General features: G+C 43.5%; 1 protein-coding gene across 1 annotated transcript in view; it reads left to right on the top strand.

Moving 5' to 3' along the window:
* LOC110070607 (uncharacterized) overlaps window positions 1-15,419 on the top strand; it is a 94,102-nt gene extending 78,683 nt beyond the window's left edge. Inside the window, 1 exon segment of the mRNA XM_078386432.1 lies at window positions 8,874-15,419. Coding sequence (XP_078242558.1) covers window positions 8,874-10,352 — 1,479 coding nt within the window. The 3' untranslated portion in view covers window positions 10,353-15,419.
* Window positions 15,420-18,065: the final 2,646 nt, after the last annotated feature.

Genomic DNA, 18,065 nt, shown 5'->3' with positions numbered 1-18,065 from the left:
CCTTCTTCACTCTCCACAGACGTACACCAATCAGGACGAAGGCATGCTCATCTCTCTCCACCTCCTTTTCTCATGAGACTGGCAGGTGTTGTTGACATTCCTACTGGCTGCAAGAGAAAACAGCTTCTTGATGCTTCTAGTAAAATGACACAGACCAAGATGGATTCTTTCCACACCTTTCTATGACTACAAATCCCATTTAGAAATTACATTCTAGCTTCAATAACCTAATTGTTATTGTTCAGGTGTAAAAAGTAACACATGGTTACTTTCAAAAGATACTTTTCAAGGGCTTGTTTGTGCAATTTAGAGCCATGTTGAAATGTTTTTTCTAGCGTTTTATGATATCTTTTAATCAATCCCATCTGGCAATGGAAAGATAGATTATTTGGCTTCTGTTTGCTGTGAAAAGATGTCCAAGGCGCCATATCAGAACTGGCCACTAGAGGAGGCCAGAAAGAATTTCCCTGCTGGGAACTGCAAAGCCACATGATGTTCATCAAGCCCACCTGGTTACCCATAAGTAATAGATCATACATTGAAGTTCTTTTTGAAATGTAAAGAGTTCTGGTTTCCATTCTTCTGATTCTGTGGGGGTGCATGAAAGCCTCAGCTGCTGTAGTCCCATTTTTCTCTACACTTCTCTGGCTATTATGGGTATTCTGCTCAAGGCCTTGTGCTAGAAGAAAACAACTGGCTACATTTTGTTCCTACACCACCCCAGGGAGCTGGGTGGTCGATTGACCCACCTCAGAAAAAGGGAAGGCTGAGTGACCCTTGAGCCGGCTCCCTGAGGTGGAACCCCAGGTGTTGAGCAGAGTTTCGGCTGCATGATTGCAGTTGAACCGATGTGCCAGGAGGCTTTAAAAGGAGGCGTCTCTCTTGGACATACGGGTGGATGATCGTTTTTGGGTAGCCAGTGAGAGATTTCAGGACACATGCGTTCGTCAGGACACCTCGAAAGCCAACCTACCCACACACCCCAAAAGGAGGCACGTGGAAGGAGCCATGTCAACCATTAAGAGGCAGGTCTTTTGTCATGTTAATGACTCCTCATCAGCCCTTAAACCATTTCCCTTCCAGCTCTTGTGAGGAAGACAGATCCACTGGGGGTGGGTGGGTCGAGCGGATCTCTGGGGGACTTCTCCCAGATAAAATGGAGGAAGCAAGTGGGGATTCCTGCTCCCTGCCCTCTCTCTGATTCAGATCTATGGGCCTACAGGAGACCCCAGGACCTGAAGGAGAAGTAGAAATGGTGTGTGTGTGTGTGTGTGTGTGTGTGTGTGTGTCCCAGGACCTGAAGGAGAAGTAGAAATGGTGTGTGTGTGTGTGTGTGTGTGTGTGTGTGTGTGTGTGTGTGTGTGCGCGCCGTCCTCAGCCTTCCCAAAACCGTGCTTGAATCTGATTTCAGATGGGTTTGCATTCTGCAAAAAAAGGAGAGATCAGAGGTGTGTGTGCTTTGTAAGGCAGCCGTTCTTGTGGGAAGGCTTCTCTGTGTGTGTGTGTTCGGGGTGAATGAACCGAAGGCTGGAAAAGGAAAGGGGCCTCATATGGAAAATCTGCCTGGCACCTTTGCTGGGTGTCTCCAAGAGCCAACTTAAGACCTGGCTCTTTAGGCAGCCCTTCCCTCCCGTCAATACTTGGTTCCTATTTTCTATCTTAATTTCTTTCTATAATTTCTCCATCTTGAGTGATACTGACATAATTGGTCTAGATGGGGGGGGATATAAATCTATTAGATAGATAGATAGATAGATAGATAGATAGATAGATAGATAGATAGATAGATAGATAGATAGATAGATAGATAGATAGATAGATAGATAGATAGATAGATAGATAGATGGGATTTTCCTTCTGACGAGCAAAAAAGTGCTCTGCTTATTATCTAAACAGGCAATTTAGGAAAAGCACTTTATGGTCGCCATATGCTTTGTTCTGTGTGCTGCGTTTGAAAATATAGAGTAGGACTGAAGGACAAGAAAAATCTCATCAGAACTAAATCATAGCATCACAGAAGATGGAATCGGAAGGGGGACCCCTAAGGCCATCGAGTCCAACCCCCTGGTTTGAATCCAAGTCAAAGTAGATCAGGGAGTGGAGGGGGGTGGTCCGATGTCTGGGGAAAGGATCTTGCACAGACTGACACGGCTTCCCCTCGGACGACCCTTCCCCTCCCCTCCCCATGGATCAATCCCGGCCTGGCTTTTTTTCCACGGGGAGGTCCCTGGCCCTGGCGGGGGGGGGGGGGGAGAGGCTCTCGCACCGCCCCCACGTGGGTCCCCCCTGCCCCTCCGCCCCTTCTGCTCCTCCTCCCTCCCCCACCCACTTTGTTCTCGACCTCCTCTCCCACCTCCCTCTTTCCATTCAGGAAAAAAAAAAAGAGGAGCTGCTCCCAGCGCTGCTGCGTGGAAGGGGAACCGGAGGTGAGAAGCCCGGCTCTGGCCTCCTCCTGCCCCGCCCCTCTAGGATTCCCGGGGAAAGGCCAGTTTAGAGAAGGGGGGAGCGGCTTCCTCGCGAGTTTCCTGCCAGAGGACCTGCAAGGAGGTGAGCAATGGGGGGGGGGGGGTTGCAGGACCGGTTGGGAGGGCTAAGGAGTTGCAGAGACCGAGAAAAACAGACCCCCCCTCCCAACCCCAGAGACCGTACAATCCACTCAGTGTGCAATGCACGAAGGCCTTGCACGGGGGAGGGAGGGGGAGGCGTCTCATTGTTTTTGTCCCTGCCCTTCTCCTCTTCCTCCTCGCATGGGGGGGGCTAAATTGGGAACGGGGGGGGGAGCGATCTGGAAGTCTGGGACGGGTCTCGATCCCAGCTGCTCCCAGCGCGATCCCGCCTCCCCCCCTCCAGAAAGACACCCAGGCCGTTTCTCTGTGCGTGTCGGTGAGTCCTCCTCGACCCCTTCTTTCCCCAGATCCTGCAGGCACTCTTGGGGGGGGGCAGAGCGGGGAAAGGGAGGACCATTCCCCCCCCGTGCTCTTTCTCTCCCCCCCCCAATTTCTCCTTCCTCCATCAAACCCTCCCAAACTTCACCCCCCTGGTCGGCAGCGGGATATGGGATGCAGTGGGAAGGAGGGAGGGGCCTGCAAAGGGAAGACACGAGGGGGTCCCAGAAATAGGGCTTTTGGGGGGAAAGGGGGGGTCAGCTGGGGGCGATGGGGCTCCCCTCCTTTCCCCCCATACCTGGCCTGCTATCCTGAGCGTCCTCTGGATCCCCCTCCCCATATGTTTTTTGAAGGGGACTCTTAAGAAGCACTCCATTCAATGGCTCTGGATCTAGAAGATGGAGGGGCAGACCAGATCTCCCTCCCAACCAGATCCCAGGCTGCAGGAAAGGGGGTGGGGGGTGGACAGATTGCCTCCCTCCTTCCCTGTGCCTGTGTGTGAGTGTTGGGGGTGTTTGTGTTTTTTTGGGGGGGTGTTCATGGTGGCATTGCAGGAAAAGCCTTTCCATACACACCCCAGAGGAAAGCAAGGCAGAAAGAGAAAGAGGCCCTGGAAGGCCATGGATTTGGGGCAGAAGCAGAAAGGAAATCTCCCCCCCCAAAGGAGAGGATCATCTGGCCAGCACTCCTGGCTGCAAGGAAGAGGCTTCTCCAGGCGGGGGCTTTTCTCCTGGAGGCACCATTCAGAGCCATCCTGTTTACAAAAGGCCCATCCCTCCCTCCTTCCTCCCAGCTTTTTCCATCCACTGCTCCTTTCTCTGCCCCACCGGGTGTAAGAAGGAGAAAGGTAACCCTTTGCTCTCAGCTGAGAGGTGGACTCACACATCCCCATTGAGACTTTCTCCCAAAAAATAAAAATTAAAAATATAATTTTTAAAAAAAAATGCAGAAAAAATATTGGACATACAGTCCAGGGCTGCTTCTCCGCATATGGCTCACCTGAGAGGAGGGACCCTGTGTGGAAGCCTCATTCAAGAGGAAAATCTTAAAACACAGAGAAGAACAAGTCTTGTTGAGGGAGAATCCTATCTTCCCCAAGGGCAAGTCTTTCCTCACAAAACTTTTAAGAGTTCTTTGGAAAGGTCAACAGGCATGTGGATGTGGGCGAACCTGTGGATATTCAGAAGGCGTTTGACCCGGTCCTTCACCAAAGGCTGCTGAGAGAACTCTACAGTCAGGGGATAAGAGGGCAGGTCCTCTTACGGATTGAGAGTTGGTGGAGAGCCAGGGAACAGAGAGGAGGTGGCAAATTTTCACCATAGAGGGAGGTGAAGAGCGGTGTGCCTTCAGGGATCTGTCCTGGGACCGGTGCTTTTCAACCTGTTCAGCAATGACCTGGAGACAGGGATAAGAAGTGAAGTGGCCGAGTTTGCAGATGACACACAACTTTTTCCAGGTGGTGAAGACCAGAAGGGATTGTATAATAATCCTTTTTAAATTTATTCATGTATTTTATGCTGTAAGCCACCTAGAGTGGTCATAACTGACCAGATAGGTGGGATATAAATAGAATAAATAAATAAAATAAATAAATAAATTGTGAAGCACTCCAGAAGGATCTCTCCAAATTGGGAGAATGGGCGGAAAAATGGAAAATGTGTTTCAGTCTAAGAAAATGTAAAGTAATGCACGTTGGGGCAAACCATCGAACCTTTACTTGTCAGCTCATGGGTTCTGAGCTCTTCTTATGTCCTCTTATGGTGGAACACTCTTGGCCTCCTCTGAACTTGCTCCAATTTGGTAGTGTCCTTCTTAAAATGTCATGTCCAGAACAGGACACCGTACTCTAGATGAGGCCTAACTAATGCTGAACGGGGGAACCAGGACCTCGTGGGGTTTGGAGACTCTATTCCTGTTAATCCCTCATAAAATAGTGTTTGCTTTTTTTGTTGCCACATCACACTGCTGACACATTTTCAGATTGTGATCTATGATGATTCCAAGATCTTTTTTAGTATTGCTGAGCCAGGAATACTTCATCTTAGAACTGTGTGTTTGGTGTCTTTTTTCAAGGTGTAGTACTGTGGTCTTCTCCTTGTTACATTTCATTCAGTTGTTTTTAGCCCAGGGCTCCAGCCTATCAAGCTCATTTTGAATTTTGTTTTTGTCTCCTAGGGTGTTAGCTATTCTGCCCAATTTTATGATATCCGCAGATTTGATTTGGATTCCCTGCAAATCCACATCATTAGTAAAAATGTTGAAAAACAACGGGCCTAAGACTGAACCTTGGGGTACCCCACTTGTTATCTTCTCCCAGTTGAAGAAGGAGCCATTAATCATTATCCTCTGAGTACGATTCTGTAGCCAACTTTGTATCCATCTGATGGTTGTTTTACTAGCCCACACCTAGTTAGCTTGCTAATCATAAAATCATGGGGCACTTTCTCAAAAGCTTTGATGAAGTCAAGATATACTATGTCTGCAGCATTCCCTCTTTCTGTCAGGGAGGTCAAAAATGAGATCAAGTTAGTCTGGCAGGATTTGTTCTTGACAAATCTACATGAGCTTATGTTTTTTAGTGCATTGTTTCTTAGGTGCTTGTGTAATGTCCGCTTTATAATATATTCCAGAATTTTCCGTGGGATTGATGTTAGGCTGATTGGTCTATGTGAGGAAATGGATTTTGTAGTACATGTTTTTCAGAATTTGCCTGGGAAGCAGCTTTGTTTCATCTGCCCAAAGTCGTCCTCTTCAAGGTTTCTGTCTCAGAGAGATAAACATGTGTCTCAGTAAGGCGTCTCCTTCAAGGATCCCTTCCACGAGGGGAAGGAGCCAAATTATAGTTCCCAACATCCACCACTTGTCTAACCTAGACTAGGTGAGATCTAGAAGGGTGTGAGTGAACTAAGGGCTATCTTCTGTCCCTAGACTTCCAACTACTTACTTAAAATTCCTTAACTGGGTACTTTGTCCCTCGCACACCAGCCTTTCCAGGTAGGACACCCCAAATAACCACAAAACAGCAAACCAAAGTCCTCGTGGCTAAAGCACTCTCTTTAGGCACTCTCACCCTTGCTCCCAAGGAGCACTCTTGGCTAAAAGATACAATATTTATTCAAAAATAGCAAAAAGTCAGAAAAACAAAAGATATACCAAAAGATACAATTGTACTGATTAAATGCAAAGCATCTAAGTATTAAGAAAACTCTTGAAATGTTCTTCCCATAAAACATTAAAATACAGTACTTACTAACTAAGAGCTTTAATACTTAATTGTTGGCTGTTCTAAATTACCATGGCTAAGACTCCAAATCATCATCGAAGGCTGTCAACCTGTCCTCCATCTTCTCCAACTTACACTCACACACCAATGACTTAACCTCATTTTTCTATAACTTTAATTAAAGTCTCTTCTTCATGAATCATGATGACATCCAATCAGCATACAGTCCCTTGTCCGCAATTCCATGCCCGACTGGTAACTTCCCAGAGCTCCCTCTCCCACCCCAGGCTGGTTCGCTGGTCCGCCATTCGCAAATGTTTTGGTTATCAGTCCTGAGAAACGGCATCGTCTCCTCTTCAGAGGAACGAACAGTTTCTAGTCACAATGAAAACCTGCAAGTCCTGAGAAATAAGGACTGAGCTAATGATTGGTTGACTGCAGGAGGAGGCAGGGAAGGGCCAGCTGAGCTCTGTTCTGGATCGACACACCACTGGAGAAGAATGACTCCAGCAGTGCATGACGAGACATGACTGGCCCAGCTGGCCTGTGAGGTGTTCATGGGAGTTTGATTCTGCGCCCATGAATTTTGTCGATGTTGCCCATATTAATTCAGGCCGATGTTTACAAAAAAGTCCTATGATTGATTCATTTATCTATCGCCCATCTGGAAGCCACTGCTACTCTGGGTGGCTTACAACAATAATAAACATCAAATAACAAAATAAAACTTCAGATTTAAAATGCAAACTACACATGCGTGTCATCTGCATATGCAAACTAAAAATAAAGTGAAGGACGAGTGGAAAACAATGGATCAAATTATATAAATAATAGCATAAAATATGGCGGTATAGTGATTAGTGCATTATGGAAGTTACGAACTGGATTTACCAGCAGCAGTGGTTCTGGGGCAGGGAGGACCAGAAATATTGAACTTCACCTCCTCTTTTCTCGCCATCTTGAGACAGTCATTCCTTCATGTCCACACAATGTTCCAAATACATCTGTGGTGATCACCCCTTTGTGGCCCCTTTTTCCTTGGGCTCCACACAGGTAAACACGCCCTTTTCGCTGCCACCAGGTATTCTCTCAATACCACTTCAAGTCCCTCACAGGAGCTGCACCCCAAATAAATCATATACTTTAGGAAGCAGGGTTTATGAGTAAGAATTCTTTTATTATTAACCAAAACAGGAAAGTCATATATGAGTGTTAGTACTTTTTAGATCATGCAATCAATTACTTTACTATCAATTTAATATCTCTCTTGTTGTGCTTATGCATTCATTCCTGCTTGTTACATGTGTTTTACTTTCAATGTTATCTCCTAAACCTCTTTAGCCTGTTCTTAAACCCTAACACTTTCTGTACATCTTCTGGTCCCTGACTTTTTCTACCTCTCCCTAACTCCAACTGTCTCTAACTGTTCTTCAACTCCTTCTAACTGTCATTCTTACTCCGTCCCTCCTGCTCTATCCTAGGCTCCTCCCCCTTAGATGCTGTGATGGACAGGCAGGAACTACGTCCCCTTTTTGGATTCCGCTACAACATCCAAACCAGAATTTCTTATCATCCCTCTCTCTAATGAGCAGTGTATCAAGAAATCTTGGTGGAAAAGTTTTGATTATCCTATTCATTTTTAAATCTCATTATGTTGTTAAAAGTAAATGTCCTGTAAATCTTGTCCTGAGTACAGATAGTAATGATGTTAGGGATTCGAACCACTCGTCTTCTTAGCCAGCACCATTTTCTATAAGTGGCGCTAGGATCAGCATTGCGTTGTGGAAGCCTAATCCAAAATTTAAGATGGAGATTAAATTAGATGCTAATCCAGGTTGTCAGCAGGACCCAAAATGTCCTTTCCTTTCGGAAACAGAATCAGCTAAGTCCTGATAGATTAGACTGTCCATCATGAATGGATCATTCGGTTCCCATGATTTTCTGAATGTTAATTAAGTGACTGCTGTCAGGCGGGGGGGGGACCACTCTGATCATCCTCTGATGTTCTAAGAAGAACATCCAGCCCGAGGTTTTCACTCATCCCCTGAGATTCCAAGTTGCTTGCAGAGTGTCTGTTTTGTAAACTGCTCAAGAATTTTCCCTGAGATGGATGTCAGGCTGAATGGTTTGCAGTTCCCCGTTTCCATCAGATAGGGACAGTTTCAGCACTCCTCCACCTGTCTGGCTCTTCACCCATCTCCCATGATGACAAGAGAATATTAGACAGTGCTTTTGCAATTTCTTCAGCCAATTCCTTCAATGTCCTTGGATGCAGTTTATCTGGCCCTGAGGATTTAAACTCATCTAAACAAGTAAGATGTTTATTTTATGTTGCACTCCTCTTTTATCTCTTTTTCTCCCCCATCAGGTGATGAATAGGACAACAGGAATTCTGTGGAGCCAGTTGTTCTTTCAGTGAAAAAAAAACACCAAGTGTAAAGCACCAAAAAAATTGGGCACATTTAAAAGGAGGAAAAGGGAAGATGAGAAGCCAGAAGAAATCTGCACCTTCTCTTGCTATTGCTATTGATGCATTTCTGATCACCTGAAATAATCAACAGGGAAAAGGAAGGAGAAAAGGTTCTCTGGCCAGATAAGCATTCAAGGGAACCTCAGATGACAATAGATTTGACGCAGTCCATCCAGATGAGAAACGAAGTCAATACATAGAATAAGGAAAAAGCATCACAATGCACAGTGATTGTACTTCACATGAAAACCCTCTGAGAGGTGAGAGACAGTACCAATGCCTACACTGTAAAAAGAGCTTCACTCGAAGCACTCACCTCAGTACACATCAAAGAACTCACACTGGGGAGAAACCATATGAATGCATGGAATGTGGAAAGAGCTTCAGTCATAGCAGTAGCCTCAGTTCCCATAAAAGAACTCACACTGGAGAGAAACCATATGAATGCATGGAATGTGGAAAGAGCTTCAGTCATAGCAGTAACCTGAGTTCACATCAAAGAACTCACACTGGGGAGAAACCATATAAATGCATGGAATGTGGGATGAGCTTCAGTCACAGCAGTTCCCTGAGTTCACATCAAACATCTCACACTGGGGAGAAACCATATAAATGCATAAAATGTGGAAAGAGCTTCAGTCAGAGCAGTGAGCTGAGTAGACACCAAAGAACTCACACTGGGGAGAAACCATATAAATGCATGGAATGTGAAAAGAGCTTCAGTCGGAGCAGTCACTTGAGTTCACACCAAAGATCTCACACTGCGGAGAAACCATATAAATGCATGGAATGTGGAAAGAGCTTCAGTCGGAGCAGTCACCTGAGTTCCCATCAAAGAACTCACACTGGGGAGAAACCATATAAATGCATGGAATGTGGAAAGAGCTTCAGTCACAGCAGTTCCCTGAGTTCACATCAAAGATCTCACATTGGTCAGAAGCCATATACATGCATGGAATGTGGGAAGTGCTTCAGTCAGAGCGGTGGCCTGAGTTCCCATCAAAGAACTCACACTGGGGAGAAACCATATAAATGCATGGAATGTAGGAAGTGTTTCAGTCAGAGCAGTTCCCTGAGTTACCATCAAAGAACTCACATTGGTCAGAAGCCATATAAATGCATGGAATGTGGGAAGTGCTTCAGTCACAGCAGTTCCCTGAGTTCACATCAAACATCTCACACTGGGGAGAAACCCTATAAATGCATGGAATGTGGGAAGTGCTTCAGTCACAGAAGTTCCCTGAGTTACCATCAAACATCTCACAATGGGGAGAAACCATATAAATGCATGGAATGTGGAAAGAGCTTCGGTTACATCAGTTCCCTGAGTTACCATCAAAGATCTCATACTGGAGAGAAACCATATAAATGCATGGAATGTGGAAAGAGCTTCAGTCACAGCAGTTCCCTGAGTTCACATCAAAGATCTCACACTGGAGAGAAACCATATAAATGCATGGAATGTGGAAAGAGCTTCAGCCGGAAGGACAACCTGCATTTACATCAGAGAACTCACACTGGAGAAAAACCATATAAATGCATGGAATGTGGGAAGTGCTTCAGTCAGAGCGGTGGCCTGAGTTCCCATCAAAGAACTCACATTGGTCAGAAGCCATATTAATGCATGGAATGTGGGAAGTGCTTCAGTCACAGCAGTTCCCTGAGTTCACATCAAACATCTCACACTGTCAAGAAAAACGCAAAAGAGCAAAGCGTGCTGCATATATACCAGCCCATAGTGCTTCAAGCACTCTCTGGGCGGTTTACAAGTTAATTATGCAGGCTACACATTGCCCCCACCCGCGCGAGCTGGATACTCATTTTACCGACCTCGGAAGGATAGAAGGCTGAGTCAACTCCAGGTCGTGAGCACAGTTTTGGCTGGGAAAGGTCATTTTTAATTAATCTTATTAATCAAGAAATGTATTTAGAACAGGCAGATGGAACTTCTACTTTATCCTCGAATGTAACATTTTATCTTCAGAGTAAGAAGATAAGAAACTATATCAGCAGTCAGGAAATTAACTACAGAAATTAACCACAATGTTGATAAAAACAACTTAACCAGAGATCAACCACAGATCTAAAAATGCACAGGTTAAAATGCATAGTGACTTAAGTCCAGTGTTGGAATTGGTGATGAGGAAATTAAAAGATACCTGCGATGGACACCAGGGGTGACCAGAGTAGAAAAGGCCACTGTTTGGGGCAGATGGTGACTTTGGCAAATTGGCCTTGATGGGAATTGTGCCATTCCATGATCTTTGTCTCCAATAAATAGCCCGCATTGCAGAACAGCTCTGAGGTTGACTGGTAGTTCTTGGATTATTTGAGATCAATTTGTTGTGACCTTCATTGAAGCTTTGAAAGTTTGGTCATTTCTATCAATGGTCACATGTTAGAATCAAGGCATCCCAGCAGGACAATTGGAAACACCCTTTGCAATATCACATGTGGCAGAGGGATCCTTACCAGGAGTTACCTCATTTCCAGAATTCTGCAGATTTCTTTGTCCTTGTGGAGACCTCTCTACCCTGGATCCAGAAGATCTTGCTCCCCATCCATCACAGGCTGCAACCCTCTGCCGTGATCTGCTTTTCCACTGACCAAGATCACCCCTGAAAGTAAAATGAAAGCAGGAATTAAAAAATAACATTCAATATTTTTAAATGGTTCAATTCCATGGAACAGGCAGCATTAAAAGCACAGACATAAAAATTTCGATCTGGCACATGGTACGTTGATTGTATACAGAAAGATTTGCAAAAGTATTAGTAACCAGAACACATATCTTGAGGCTGGGATACCAGATAAGGATACCGCTTTTCCCTGTTACTACTCAATTTGGTTCTAGAATTGTTGTTGAATGCTCTCAGGAAAAGGAAATCAATTTATTAATTAAATAAATAAATAAATAGAGGATGCTTGCCAAAACATTAGGTCTGTGACTAGTTTATTAGCTGAGGCTGCTTTGTTAAGGACCCGTCTAAGGTTAAGCATCATATAAAAGCTCATTTCGAAGAAACGGGAAATAAAGGGTCTACAAATAAACTGGAATAAATCATAAATGATGTTGTTTAATTGTAATAATGAGGAGAGATCACTGATAAGGGAAATTTTTCATAGTAAGATAATGAAAAATATTGAACATTTAGAAGAATTTAAAATTTGCAATAATTAAAAAAAGAAAATTTGATACAAGAAATTAAAAATAAATTAAAGGAATATGGGAACATTGAGTTGTCCAGGTTTGGTCAAATTGCACTAAAATTAAAATCTTGGTGAAGATTAACTTTTCTGTTTTGGATTCTATCATTATCTACATACATCAACAAGAATGGCCAAATATGAGAAATAAATTTTGTAAGGTTGACAAAGAGCCACCATAAATTATAGATTACGTTACTCATCTGAAAAATAGGCAGGGTTAGCTTTTCCTAATATAAAATTTTATTCTTTAGTCAACAAATATATCTTCCCCTAATACTCTGATTTGGCTTAAAGTGGAAACACTAGAATTAAAGGGCCTTTTCAAATTCTGCCAAAGAATCAATAAGATCCTTTTCCTCTTCTAAATTTCTTATACCATTTCCCACATAATCTTGAGTTTGTCTTAATAGGATTCCAGACCAACACCAAATCACCAATATTAAAATCTCCTTACCTAGCTTCAGTTTAAACATGACAAATAAACTCCAGATTATCTGGGAGATTTCTTGTTGGAGTAAATTTCTTGTTGGAGTAAATTTGCAGAGTTTTGTCCCAGTCCAGGCAGTCCAGTTGAATCACACAAAGACAGCTTCTTCCAACACTGAGTATATGTACAATATATACAGAAGTTTTAGCAGTAAAAGCCAGCAGCATGACATACATCAGAACAGATCCTACATCTTCTCAACATGTCCACATAGTTAAACACATGCACATTTACATATAGCCAATCAGTGAGGATATTTCATCACCCCAGACACTACTTCATTTAATACACATTCTGCATACCACACCAGCTCTGAACAGACTTCTGAAAGAGCAGCAAACTGTGCCTCAGCAGTGTATGTGGCAACGGAACTTTGCTTCCTTGATGTCCATCCCGCCAATGTCTCAGCAGACTTTATTGTGAAACCTGAAACTGATTTCCGGTCAGCTATTTTGTTGGCCCAATCACTCTCTGCATAAACCTTGATTTTAAAATCACTTTGTTGTTGTTGTTTAGTCGTTTAGTCGTGTCCAATTCTTCGTGACCCCATGGACCAGAGCACGCCAGGCCCTCCTGTCTTCCACTGCCTGCCAGAGTTGGGTCAGATTCAGGTTGGTAGCTAAGGTGACACTGTCCAACCATCTCATCCTCTGTCGTCCCCTTCTCCTCTTGCCTTCACGCTTTCCTAACATCAGCGTCTTTTCCAGGGAACCTTCTCATGAGATGGCCAAAGTATTGGAGCCTCAGCTTCAGGATCTGTCCTTCCAGTGAGCACTCTGGGTTGATTTCCTTTAGAATGGATAGATTTTTCTCCTTGCAGTCCAGGGGACAATCAAGAGCCTCCTCCAGCACCACAATTCAAAAGCATCAATTCTTTGGTGGTCAGCTTTCTTTATGGTTCAAGCTCTGACTTCCATACATCATGACAGGAAAAACCATAGCTTTGACTGTTCGGACTTTTGTTGGCAAGGTGATATCTCTGCTTTTTAAAATGCATGGGACCAGTGGCCATGATCTTAGTTTTTTTTGATGTTGAGCTTCAGACCATTTTTTTGCACTCTCCTCTTTCACCCTCATTTTGAGGTTCTTTAATTCCTCCTCAATTTCTGCCATCAGAGTGGTATCATCTGCATATCGAAGGTTGTTGATGCTTCTTCCGGCAGTCTTAATTCCTTCTTGGGATTCCTCCAGTCCGGCCTTTCGCATGATGTATTCTGCATATAAGTTAAATAAGCCAGGAGACAATATATAACCTTTTTGTGCTCCTTTCACAATTTTGAACCAATCAGTCGTTCCGTATCCAGTTCTAACTGTTGCTCCCTGTCCCACATATAGGTTTCTCAGGAGATAGATAAGGTGCTCAGGCACTCCCATTTCTTTAAGGACTTGCCATCGTTTGCTGTGGTCGACACAGTCAAAGACTTTTCCATAGTCAAAGAAACAGAAGTAGATGTTTTTCTGGAACTCTCTGGCTTTTTCTATAATCCAGTGCATATTAGCAATTTGATCTCGAGTTCCTCTGCCCCTTCGAAATCCAGCTTGTACTTCTGGGAGTTCTCGGCCCACATACTGCTGAAGCCTACCTTGTAGGATTTTGAGCATAACCTTGCTAGCTTGGGAAATGAGTGCAATTGTACGGTAGTTGTAGCATCCTTTGGCACTGCCCTTTGGGATTGGGATGTAGACTGATCTTTTCCAATCCTGTGGCCACTGTTGAGTTTTCCAAACTTGCTGGCATATGGAATGTAGCACCTTAACAGTGTTGTCTTTTAAGATTTTAAATAGTTCCACTGGGATGCCATCACCTCCACTGGCCTTGTTGATAGCCATGGTTTCTAAGGCCCACTTGACTTCACTCTCCAGGATGTCTGGCTCAAGCTCAGCAACCACATTATCTGGGTTGTCCGGGGTATCCAAATCTTTCTGGTATAATTCCTCTGTGTATTCTTGCCACCTCTTCTTGATGTCACTAAAGGGTTGTATTAACAAGCATGTGTCAAGGGTACATTTTAGGTATCTAAATATTCTTTTCACCCCCACCCAGTGTTTCTATGTTAGTTTTGAAGTATGCCTACTCAGAATATTAACTCCTACATCAATATCTGCCCTTGTCCAGTCTGCTAAATATTAGAATGGTGGAAAAATTACAAATGATTGTTCAGTCTCTTTTTACAGTCTCTTGGGAGCTCAGATCTCTCCCTCCAATCAGCAATTTGGAGTTTACAATAATTCATGTAACATTTATTTTCCAATGCATATAATGGTATATCAGATATCAAGAGGCCTCTCTCTCACACACACATTCATCCAAATATTCTCACTGACATACTGTCCTCTGGGATCTCTAAAGACACACATCCTTCTTTTGTTTACTCATTTTGTTTTTCTCATTACATAAGCATTCTTTTGACCTTACTTCCTTAGAATGTCCTTATTCCTTCCCAGAAAGCAAAATGTCATGGTTGAGATTATGGGGGTTTAAAGCATACTGTATATGATTTGTGTAGTTGTTAAGAAGTTTAAAATGGATCCATATTGGTTCTGTGTAAGAATGATTTTGTATGATGGGAATGTTGTTCCAGAGGGCTGTGGGAATGTTTTTCCTTTAGACCAGTACAAACCAATACAAGATAAGAAGACCAGACACTTGTTATGGCAGAGAATAGACAGAGGCAAACAACACCTGTTTCTCACGAGAAGAGAAGGAGGGGACTACTTCTACCACCTTACACCGTGATTGGATGATAGTGTGGGAGACGAAGACAGGAGAAACCTAGAAGATAAAAAAATGAACTTTTGCCATGTGCAATGTTCCATCTTGTTCCTTTTTCCCCCCTTTGTTGGAACCAGAGATTTTTCTAGGTCTTTTTTCCTGCTGCCCTGTGCCAGGGAAAAGACTTGGGGAGATGTAGAGAGGTGAAGAAAGAGGAGGAAGGGGGCTTTATGCCTTTTACCTAGCCTAAGGAAGTTTTCAGAGATTTTTAGAGCTTTTGCAATCAGAAGGGAATTAGTTGCCTTAACTGTAATTGTAACAATCCTTGGAAATGTATTATTGCTATGCTTTTGCATCAAACTGACTTTATTCTTTAAATCTATTTTTTTTTCTATAAAAAGATCAATTATAAAATCCTTTGGTCTCTTGAACAGTAAAGCCTGTTGCAGCCATTCCCAGAGGGAGAGGCTAGGCCACAGTATGCTACTGAGTCCTACCTAACTGAGCTTAGTAGATTTTAGGACTACAAAGCTCATGTGCAACTTTTTGCTGAACTTAACGTTCTGCCAACTTCTGCGACGTTGCTGGAACCAGTTGTATTGGCTCTTGCCTTTCCATTGGACCATTTCAGCGATGTGGAGAGGGGGATTTGCTGCTTGGGTAACAGCCTATCCTCCATTTTACTTTACCCAGACTTCATGTTCTGGAGAGGACACTTCTCGATACAGAGCATGTTACCATAGTCTCTCGAGACTGAAGGATGCCTATGAAGCGTAAGCAAGTATCTTTAGGGCAGACTTGTAAGAAAGGGTTTGTAGAGTCCTGGCTGAGGTCACCAGGACTCTACCCAGCTGATCAGGGGTCCTCAGGCTCCCAATTACTCTCTGTTCACCGGCCAAGTTCTCCTTAACAGGAAGCTGGGGCGTGACAGTCATTCTCCATTTTCTTTGAGAGTCCTTGTTGTAGGGTTTAGCCTGGAATCCATTCTCACAGTCACACTTCTTGTTCAGATAGCCTTTTGGTCTCATGCATTAGAAGAGGGTGCATCAAATGACAGAAATCAACTTAAACCTCACCCTACTAAGACTCCTAAGTGTGCCTTTCATCTGAGAAATAAAGAGGCCTTTTGGAAATTTCAGGTTTTTTATATTTGGTGAACCTATACCACCTTTTTTGGTTGTTCTATACCAATACATTTTATTTATTCTGGCTCTCTTTCCTTCATTACAGTATTTGTAATTCATTCCTTGCCAAAATTTCAAATCTTCCTCTGTTAACTGTACTGGTAACATTCTAAAAAGAAAATTAATTTTTGGTAAGATTTTTATTTTTATCAATGCGATCCTTCCAAACCCAAGGAAGTTTAAAATTATTATATTCCTGTAATTTATTTTTAATTACTTCCTTTAATTTATTATAATTATATTCCTTCATTTTTTTATATTTTTTTTGTAAATGTATACCTAAATATTCAACTGATTGGCCTATCCTAAAATCATATTTCTCAGCAAACCTTTCTTGTTCTAATTTATTATGAGTAAACAACATTAGTTCAGATTTTTGCCAGTTTACATGTAATCCAGTTATTTTTCAAAAAAATTTCCAAATGAATGACACCAAAACACAAAGCAAAAGGTCGGTGCAAGGAACGATATTATTTGAAAGCTATCAAGAACCTGTTGGGGGACACAACCAGAAAGACTGAGACACACGGACATGGTCCTGTGCTTCCAGTAGGCCAGGCCAGCGTGGGATAGTTCCTACAGACATAGCCCTCCATGGGCAAAATCCTGCTGGCGTCGCTTTGTGTGGCCTCGTGGCGCAGTGGTTAAAACGCTGTACTGCAGCTAAAACTGTGCTCATGACCTGGGGTTCAAATCCCAGGTAGCCGGCTCAAGGTTGACTCAGCCTTCCATCCTTCCGAGGTCGGTAAAATGAGTACCCAGCTTGCTGGGGGGGCAATGTGTAGCCTGTATAATTAAAAAATGTAAACCGCCCGGAGAGTGCTTGTAGCGCTATGGGGCGGTATATGAGTCCAATAAATAAATAAATAAATAAATAAATAAATAAATAACCTGTGCCAGGCACCGGAATTATAAAGCTTCCTATCATCTTCCTTCCAGGTAGCAGGGCTCCCCCCTTTTTGCCTGGAGAAGACTTCAGAAGCATTGGAACAGGAAGCGGGGAAGCCTTTAGGAGTAAAGCATTGCCTCCAGAGGTGCTGCTCCTACAAGGAACATTTTTTTTAAACTATTAAAGGCTCCATCCCAATCCTGACATCTCAAGGCTCCCAAAGGTTTAGGAATCCTCAACACTTGAAAGAAGAGGATATAAGCTTTTAATTGTTTTGAATTAAATCCTTTGGGGGCTTGATCAGCATTATGCTGGTGCAGTTACATAACAGTATTTTGTCCTATGAAAGCTACAGAATCGTTGCTGGATCCCTGAAACCAACCCTTATTGATAAAACCTCTTACCTAGCAGGTGTTGCATCAGAGTGACATATTGAGAGAGGCGGCAACTAAGAACAAAAGACTCAAATCCTCTGCCTCAAAAGGTGCCCCCACTCTTTGGCTCTTCCCCTTCCCCTCCCTGATTAAAATTGAGGAAACATTTTCACAACCTCGGTGACTCCTGTAGAAACAGCAGAGGATGCCAGGACTATAATGTGGAAAGAAGGAATGATTCAAAACTTAACAGAACCTCAGGAAATGTCTAGCTCTCAGTCACACAGAGAACTGGGTTGCCTGGAAGTCTCTTATAGCCAGCTACAGAACAGAGTGGGAAGAAGAAACCAAGTGAATCTAAGATAAAAGAGGGCTTTTGCGCCCACATTCATAGAGGAGCTGGCGGCCCCTTCACATCTCTGTTAGTGCCTTCTATGCCCCTCAACGTATATTTATGAAAGATTTAATGCTAGCCGCCTCAGATCTTCTCGATGTTGCCTGTTAATGGGGGGGGGGACATGATCAATCTCTTAATTGTTCTGTGGTGTTTCTGGGCCAAGGCAAAGAGAGATCTGGGGGGGGGGTTCATAACGTCCCAGCAGGCTTCAGTCCTGCTTCCAGAGAGAGGCC

Source organism: Pogona vitticeps, chromosome 2, assembly GCF_051106095.1.
Source record: "Pogona vitticeps strain Pit_001003342236 chromosome 2, PviZW2.1, whole genome shotgun sequence".
Classification (NCBI taxonomy): Eukaryota; Metazoa; Chordata; class Lepidosauria; order Squamata; family Agamidae; genus Pogona; species Pogona vitticeps.
This window is presented reverse-complemented; position numbering and strand designations above follow the sequence as displayed.